Source organism: Parambassis ranga, chromosome 2 (assembly GCF_900634625.1).
Source record: "Parambassis ranga chromosome 2, fParRan2.1, whole genome shotgun sequence".
Classification (NCBI taxonomy): Eukaryota; Metazoa; Chordata; class Actinopteri; family Ambassidae; genus Parambassis; species Parambassis ranga.
This window is the reverse complement of record NC_041023.1, coordinates 12,265,321-12,274,480: the sequence shown is the minus strand read 5'-3', so window position 1 is coordinate 12,274,480 and position 9,160 is coordinate 12,265,321. Positions and strand designations below refer to the sequence as shown.

The 9,160-nt window shown below is 42.3% G+C and overlaps 2 protein-coding genes across 2 annotated transcripts; both read right to left on the bottom strand.

Moving 5' to 3' along the window:
• Window positions 1-517: 517 nt before the first annotated feature.
• nup42 (nucleoporin 42) lies at window positions 518-3,486 on the bottom strand. Its single transcript, XM_028428940.1, has 7 exons — window positions 3,247-3,486; window positions 2,282-2,732; window positions 2,105-2,193; window positions 1,930-2,006; window positions 1,579-1,665; window positions 1,409-1,505; window positions 518-1,304 (listed from the first exon to the last, which is right to left on the bottom strand). Exons 1-7 carry the CDS (start codon window positions 3,401-3,403, stop codon window positions 793-795), a joined length of 1,470 nt encoding a protein of 489 aa, XP_028284741.1. The 5' UTR covers window positions 3,404-3,486; the 3' UTR covers window positions 518-792.
• A 576-nt stretch (window positions 3,487-4,062) lies between these two features.
• On the bottom strand, window positions 4,063-8,656 carry LOC114450684 (gasdermin-E-like). Its single transcript, XM_028428965.1, has 10 exons — window positions 8,382-8,656; window positions 6,950-7,190; window positions 6,636-6,828; window positions 6,362-6,539; window positions 6,055-6,175; window positions 5,778-5,873; window positions 5,327-5,448; window positions 5,052-5,220; window positions 4,894-4,964; window positions 4,063-4,751 (listed from the first exon to the last, which is right to left on the bottom strand). The coding sequence occupies exons 2-10, from the start codon at window positions 7,158-7,160 to the stop codon at window positions 4,512-4,514; spliced, it is 1,401 nt and encodes a 466-aa protein (XP_028284766.1). The 5' UTR covers window positions 7,161-7,190; window positions 8,382-8,656; the 3' UTR covers window positions 4,063-4,511.
• Between the last annotated feature and the right edge of the window lie 504 nt (window positions 8,657-9,160).

Sequence of the window (9,160 nt, the reverse complement as noted above, 5' to 3'; positions counted from 1 at the left end):
GCTGCTGACAGACTGGGGAGAAGTGGGGGGAAATTACTGTTGCTTGCAGTTAATGTTCCGTTACCATTTATAGGTGCACATAAAAATGTGTTCGTTATATCCACAGTGCTTTTGACCTGGCCACTCACACTGAGACTCTTTTTCTCCAATATTACAAACTCCCTGTCAGTTAAAAAATATGCCCCAGTCAGCAGAGCCACAGCCCCGATAGCAGCGGAGAGGCTTATTGCTGTCTGTCTCACTGTATTACTCTCAACACCTAATAAATACATACTGAACAGCTCCCTCCCCTCAGTGTTGTCTCTGTCACTGGACTCTTTTACGGGATGTAGGCCTAGGAGCTGGTGTGGATGAAGATGTATAGGGTATTGGTTCCATTGTTTTCATACTATGGCTCAATACAATCTAGGAGAATACGCAGCCTAGGAAAACGAGTCTTGTCATACACAGCAACATTATGAATAGCTAGAAATTTCATGAACATTTGAAATTATGACACCCTCTTCTGACCAACACGTGTAACTACAGCTTTTATTGACATTTAATCACATTAAAGTCAAAAAATACTTTCAAAAATTTAAAGAATTCTCTTACTGAAAAGCATTTTGTAGCTCAAGACTACAACTTTATAAGACAATGGATAATTTACTGTCAACTGTGCAGCTGTACACAATGTTAATTAGATATATAGACAATGATCTTATATATTTCCCCAGAAAAAATCTTAAAAATAAGCCTCAGAGCTTTGGTTTAACACAAAAATTAAAAAAAAAAAACAATGATGCTATCATATCATACCACTAGCATGTTAGCAGGGGGAGGCTTTAGTGGAATCTGGCCTAAAGTAAATCTTTTAGCCTTAAACTGATTCAGTTCTTCTTGAGTCAGTGTGCTCTCTGTTGAAAACAGACTGTCCGATGCCCCCCCAGCAGCTCCAGCTGCAGATGGAGTAGCAGTGGCCCCAAATCCTCCACCCGTCTGTCCAAAAGTATTGCTGCTTCCAGCTGTGGTGGTGGTGTCAGCCCCAAAACTGGTGCCGAATCCTCCTCCCATGTTTGCTGCAGGGGTAAAGCTGAACCCAGAGGCTGATCCAAATCCTACAGGTGCAGCTGGTTTGTCAGTGGTTGGAGTGGCAAAGGAGAACGGTACAGCTGAAGCTGTGGAGGAGGACACAGAAGAGCCAAACCCAGAGGGAGGTTGTGTTGGAGCTGCTATGGCACTACCAAATCCTGCTGAGGAGGATCCAGTACTTGAAGCAGAAAAGCTGAAGCTGCTGGCCTGAGCTGGCGCTGGAGCTCCAAAGCCTGCATGGTTCAGATGGTTGAGATATGTTGATAGGACTTTTATAGCCTGATTACATCAGATTACTCTTAATAATATTACAAAAAAAGCAATATTTATTGTTCACCTTTGCTACCAAAGCTGGATGTAGATGATCCAAATCCAGTCGTGGAACCAAAGCCATCAGAAGATGCCGGAGGGGCTGAGCCATTCAGCTCAGCAAGCTGTATAGAAAATACAGTATATCAAAGCTTTATCTCATACAATTAAAGTCGCTGACTCAGTGTGTGAGCTTACCACTGCTGCACGAGTGGATGCATTCATCATTTTCAGTTCCTGGACTCTACTTTTCCATTGGTTGAGCAACTGATTGACACCATTAATCTAAAAACACACAAAACAGTAGTTTTAGCATCTTTTGAAATTGAACACATCAATGACAACAACACTGAGATTCTTATTAAACTGTTAAACCTCTTTCCTATGTAAAACACAAACAAGTTAAGAGCCAAGACTTTCTACACAAAAAGAGAACACTGGTATTATTATTGATCAAATTTATATTAGAATAGAATAGAACAGAATATACTTTATTAATCCCCTTTGGGAAGGTCCCTCAGGTGAATTAATGAGTGACACCATACTTACATAGCCCTGCAGGTCTCCTGAAGCTTGGGCGGTGTAGTACTCCAACCTGAGCTCTTCTGGAGAGAGGTCAGTGAAGCCTGTGAATAGAAAAATATATAAAAAAACATTTAGTTTTTATCCATGCTGTGACTAAAAATACAGGTATTGTGCATTTCAGTGTATATTTGATACATACCAGGCAGAGGCGCCTTCGAGCTGGAATAACATGAGAAGCCCCACTGCCCTGAACTCTCCCATATGTCGATGTCAGTCTGAATGACTTCCCTGAATTACCATCAGATATACACAGGGAAAATCATCATGGTAAAAAAATGACATTTTAAGACACTATATAACGAACAAGTGCACTTACAACTTCTTGTCATCATCTTCATCACCAGCATGTCCTCCTCCTCCACCTCCACCTCCCCCTCCCCCTCGTCCTCCCCTGTCAAAACTGCTGGGAGGGTTAAACGTTGAAAATCTGTTTTGATTTGAGAAACTGAATTCGGAGCTTTTCATGTTATCTCTTCTCCCACTTCCACCTCCTCCTGCTCCTCCTCCCTGGCCCCAGTCACTACTTCCTCCTCCTCCTCCTCGGCCCCAGTCACTTCCTCCACCTCCTCCTCGGCCCCAGTCACTTCCTCCTCCACCTCCTCGGCCCCAGTCACTCCCCCCACCTCCTCCTCCTTCTCGGCCCCAGTCACTCCTTCCACCACCTCTTTCTCGGCCCCAGTCATCACTTCCATGCGAGGAGAAGGATGAAGGCTGGATAAAGCCTCCTTTTTTCTGAGAGGGATTCACCCAAACTCTGTTCCCAAACCCTGAAACCAACAAACCAATATTAGTCAAAACTGACAAATAAAAGACTTAAACAACTTGCTACTTAATCAGACTATAGTCTGGTATGTAGTTTGGCAGGTTTACTGCAAAATAAACCACATAAAATAAACTTTAAGTCTTACGCTCGCTCGAAGAAAGCCACTGGCTTTGTTAGCTCCGTTACTAAAGTAACGGTATTGCAGCGCTATGGAGTGGATTTCTCTTATGAACCAAGTGGAACGGAGTTTTTTCACGAGCAATCGAAACAGCGTAGGTGGAGTTTCCTACTCAGTAAATGTGTGGGGGTCCAAACGGGCCATTTTAAAATGTGTGTGTGTGTGTGTGTGTGTGGGGGGGGGGGGGGGGGGCACGTCCCCCTCTGATTTAGTGCCAGCTACGCCTATGATTGTCATGCTGTACGCCCTCTTCCCTGAGCATTATCAGCTCGTTAGGCCAGGTTCTGTTCTCGTGGAGTATGGAACAGCCTTAAGTCTCATTATTTCCCGTCAAAGTTACCTCCACCTCCTCCTCTTGGCTGCTGTTGAACAGAGGAACGGTTGTAGTTGTCGTTATATCCGCCTCCTCCTCCTCTGTTTCCGCCTCTCGGGTGTTCATTCCAACATTTTTCCCCATAACGACATCGGCCCTGAAGAAAAAAGCTACACACTGTCATTTTAGCGTTAGCCTTTTGACCGAATACAAGTTTTCTTTCTTTGCCACCCTGCGCTCAGTGTCGCAATGTTTTCGAGCCAGCACTGGAGGTCGCAGGAAATTTACGTCACCAATAGTCCCGCCCCAGCCTACAGCGACCCCGTGTGGCAGGTTCACAGTAACTCAGATCTGCTGGTTTCCATCAAAACCACATGCCAAGGGTTCGTTCATAATCGTATCATCTGTTTAATAGGCGGAGAGGTGTGGTTATTTCTGTTATGTATTTTGATTTTAAGTGAAAGTATGTGAATTGTTGATCATGAGAAAATAGTCTATAGAAGAGCCCAGTTCATGACTACCATCTCATACAAAGAAAGGCTGGCTATGTGAAACTTTGTTCATCATACAGCTTGTAGTGTAATCTATGTGTGTGTGTTAATAGGCAGCAATCTCATTTGTTCCACTGTGATAGATGTGCAGCAAACAGGTCTGTAGTCATGAATTAATTATGGAATGCGAACAGTGACAAAAGACATAATCAGGTATAAATGAAGACACCTACACACCTTTGTACATACGATTGCCTAAAAGTAGTATCACACTGTCCCATCCAAACACAGGAATTCACATCATAGGCATAAAATATTATCAATGCTTGAATTTAAAAAGAGAAGAGATTTATCAAATACAAGAACATATAAGTTTATTGTGTTTTTTTCCAACACAGGAAACATTATGAAGTAAAAATAAAGATAAAGAATTTGGTGAGAACAGCTTTTTCAAAAATGCAACTCCAATTTGTCTCCAATTTGACTATATATATATTAGACATGCTTTTAGCTTAATAGGTGACATGTTTCCTTCATATCTTCTCTCTCTAAAGCTATTCAGAACTGAACAAAAACATCAAAATACCTCAGTTTTGCAAGAATGATTTGCAAGACAGATGCCTGTTTAGGTAAAAACAGCATCACAGTATCACAATATGTTTTTATACAAAATATTGTACTTAAAAATATGTAGGAAAATAACATTTCAATATTCACCAATATTTTATAATAAGCAAATGATAAAAAAATACCAACAATAACAATAAAGAAATAAATGTGAGAATAAGTGTACTTGACACATTATGACTTCCTCAGCCCGGTGCACAACAATGACAGCCCACGTACGCTGAGACAGAGGACCAATGGGAGGGCTCCTGCATCATTTCCTGTCTCCATCCACAGCCGGTCACCGTCTCTCTTTAGTGTTACATGGATGGAGTTGAGCAGCTGTTCTGCGCCTTGAAAGGCCTGGCTGTTCTGCAGCAGAGCGGGAAGAGACTGGACGGAGAGGGGCTGGTTGTTTTTCTTTAGACTGAACAACTGTGGGGATAAATGGAGGCGATAGATTTTTTGATGTAAAATCAAAAGTATCTATGCTATGCTAACAGGCTGCTGGCAATAGAATACATGAATTAATCATGTAGATGTACTCATGTATGGCAGACAAATGAAGATGACTTACCAGCATGTCAAAGGCCTCCAGAAAATCAGGGTGGCTGTCACTCAGAAGGTTCAGAGTTTTATCTGGCAACTCTAAAAAAACAAAGAGAACATGCAACACACTTGACTGTGTTATGTGTGCGCCTTGTGTTAATGACTTTTTCTGGAGTTTCCCCTCACCTTCCATGGCACTAACCAACAGGTGGGCTGCTTGTAGGTGAGCAGGAAGGCCACACAGACCGTGATTGGTGTTATTGTCTGAGCCTGCTGGGTCCAGGAAGGCTGACAATGACGAGCTCTGAAACTCTGGTGAATCCTCGAGTGGTTCACCCCCACACAACTCCTCCAGCTAGTAAGTAAACAGTAAAACAGGAATAAAAAAGAAAAAAAACTGGAGAATGCAAAACAAGCATAGAAGCAATACAGATGAATATTTAGATGTGTTTGACACACACCACACACTGCAGATACAACAGAGCTGCTCTGTCCTTCATAGTCTCTTGGAGCTTCTTGATGAAGTCATATTGAGTTGACTGTGGGAGCTCAGCCAGAGGTGAAAGGTACATCTCCTGTGATCCTGCAGGGCCAAGCAATAAAATATCTGAACCAAGCAACACATTTTTATTCTATTTAACTCTTGCTCTGACCGTTGGTGTTGTATTGCTGCTGGTACCCGAATTTCCCTGAGGGACCATCCCAAGGGGATTAATAAAGTATATTCTATTCTATTCTATTCTATTCTATTCTATTCTATTCTAAATGCTACTATAGACACAATTCACTGACTGTACAAATGCAATAAGGCTAAAAGGGAACTTCTTTCACTTCCTCATGAGGGATGAGTAACTGAGCAGTTACCCAAAGAAATTAATGAATGAATTCATGTATGAAAAAATGGACACACACCACGCTGATCTTTGCCGTCCACTGAATCCATGGACTCTGAGGTCCAGACTGTGTCTTCTTCAAAGCCTCCCAGGATCCCAGGCTGCAGACATAATTCTGGGGAAAACAAATCAGGAAGCCGGAGACGGTTAAAAATGATCTAATAGTTGTATTTTTATCTAACCATCTTTACTTCTCTAATTGATGTTATGAATACTCGCTCAACATCACAATCACACAGACAGTGTGTGTGGGACCACAGACAAACACACACACACACACACACACTCTCACTCACCATACTGTCCATTTTTTTTAATCTCCATTTCCAGGATGCTGTATGCAATAACAGTACCAGGGGGGATCTCCAAGGAAACATCACTGTCCATCTCCATGTTATTGCTGTCCTTCACACACACCTGAGAATACACATAAACACACATACCTGTGCACCAAATACTCCAACTTCTTTCATTCAAATCATTTACGCTGCAGGAGAATAGTTAAATCACTAAAAACCTCAGGTGCCATAACATTCATGTCCATGACTGTATCATTCTGATTGTTTAGAGAAATATTTTGAATACTTCATGACAAACACTCACCTTAGCAGAGCCTGACAAAAGGCCCACCAACCCAAACACCCCTTGAAAAATGCACTGCTCCTTCTTTGTCTGGGTAACAATGCAGGAGTCAGTGGTGAGGATCCTCTCCTTCACCACTGCCAACACTTCAGCCCGCTTCTCAAGCTGCTGCACCAACACATGCTGCATGTCCACCAATCTGTCGCAAAGACAGATTGGTGAGAACATTTATAGTATCAACTTTATCAATGAAGTCACCATCATGTCACTTTCTGTTGACTAAAGGCCTTCTGACCTCTTTCTGGAGTCATGTAGCAGCTTCTTCACATCCAGTTCCTCCTTCTTCAGCTTGCCGAAACATGACTGAAGCTTGCAAACACCCTGTCCCTCCACAGCAACACTGATATAGCCAGCTTCTGCATCTATGTTCCCAGTCAGTTTATCTCCATATATCCCTTTGTAGCTAAGGAATTCTTTTTCAGACACTCCTGAAAAGACAGGTTATACCCAACAGGAGGATGTGTGTAAAAAACAGCAAAAACAGTAGCATGGAAATTAAATATTGTAGTCAAACAAAAGGCCATAATTAAACCTTAAAACCGGGTTTACCGGGTGTGAGCTCCACGTCACCCTGCAGCAAATCACCAAGGGTGAAATCTGTCGGTAGATACTTGGGCTTCTGCCAGAACCAGATGCGGTTGCGTTTGACAACCAGAGCCATGGGGACCAGTTTGTGTGAGTTATTTACTCTGGACACGTGGATGAGGCTTCCCTCTGGGTCGATCTGACGGACGAAGTTGGCTGTAGCTTTGGAAAACATGGTTACGCAGCAGATGAAAAATGCAGAGAGCTGAAAGAGAGTGAAATCCGAGCTTAAATTTGAAATTTTGACCAATGGAAGGCTCAAAAACAAGACACTTGAGGGTGATTTCCAGCTGGGTTTCCCCCCATAGTTTCATTCGCTCAGTTGACAAGACTGAGAGGTTCCAGTAAGCAGACCTTGTGTAGGTATGTATAGCCCAAAACTCATCTGTACCCTTCAAACACTGTCAGTGACTCACGACAAGGCATGAAGGAAGTGATCTTTAATGTACATGAACACCATGGATCACTCCAGGCTCAGGTTTCATAGCATAAATATTTAAAGTAATCAGGCGTAAAAGGGAGACCTGTATCGTGAAGTCTGAAAGAGGTTAAAAACAACAGCAGGAAGTTAGCTGCTACATCATTAGAAGTTTGAGGAGTGTTAAACCAAAGAATGACACGCTGCCACATGGACACTGAAGAGTCGATTACGAGCTATGACCTCTGAAACATCTATGAATAAAATCGAGAATGGCACCCTGTTTCCATATGAACAAAAACACAAATTCCCCATGACTTGACATGCTGAGTCATTGGGACTGAATTATTTAAGAGATGTGGTAAAGACACTGGGGACCTTTCTCTGACCCCTGAGTCCAAAAGCTCAGATATAGGGTTTCTAAATTTTGTATGTTTTTCTTTGTTTTGTGTGATCTGTACCGAGGAAACAGGGGGTGAATGAGGACATCAGGGATAACCCAGCCTGTTAAATTCCTTGACTAAACATAGGCATGTGTCACACGTGGCTAATGTAAGTAATTCACAGGTCTGGGTTTAGGTCTGTCTAGTAAAAACAAACATTACTTCTGTGGCTGCTCACCATAAACTACACACAATCCACAAAATAAACACTTCTCAACAACATTGGTGATGTGTATGACCACACATCAGCACCTGCCTAAGTGCTACTCGCTTTTTTTCCTCTAAAGCGCTGCGCGTGCACATCATGAGGTCATACGATCACGCGCGTTACGGAATAGTTTTGTTAAGTAAATCAAAGCAGGCTACATATGAAACACACAAGATGATGGCCAGACGACACAACATCATTACGCACACTGCGCAGCTCGACTTTAAAAAGGACAGCACAGCCATGTTTCTGATTACATAATAAACAGATTGAACGCGTAAAAAGGACAATACAGACACGTTCTTATCGGTAATATGTAGACTTTACCTCAAGTGGGTTTATAAAGAGTGTGTGAATTGACTTGGTACGATTAGAGATCCTGCGCAGCCAGCTGTCACTCCAAAAATGTCACCGATGGTGCCATGCGTAAAAGTGGACCAAAAGATATCCAAAAATATTCCCCTGGATTCGGAAAAGTCCAAAATCACTAACAGTCCGACCAGATCAGTAGCTGAGTGATAGGAGAAGGATTGATTGAGTTAACCTCTCACTGCGAAGGACATAGTCTTACCCTCCCACCCGCTCTAACTTCATTTAGTAAGAGTGGGTGGGAGGGACCACAGTTGAACACGTTCACGGACAGACTTACCTCTTCTTTGCGTTTGTGTGTGTGTGTATTTTGTGGTGGTAAACTTCTTTTTTTTTAATTTTCGATAGATTTCACACATTTCTTGCTGCTCTCTTTTAACTGCATAACGGTCCCACTGGTTAAAAAGAAGACCACCGTTAGTGTTTGCTGTTATACCGCATCCGTAGAGCAAAGGTATTCGAAGAATAATGTTGGAGTATACGGTGGGGTCACTGTTGCAGTCTGCAGCAGGGATCCACCCAGACATACAATGGATAACTCACAACTTAGGCCTACTGAAAAATTAAAGTTATAATTTATCTCTATTAAGTGCAGCTGTTGAGATGGAACAGATTTTAACACAGTTTGTTGGATTATTAAATGTCTGCATTATAATACATGTATTGTAAGTTGGTTAGTGTTCTGTATATGGGTCAAATAGTAGTCTGGAAACAGAAGTAACACGTGTTACAGATTT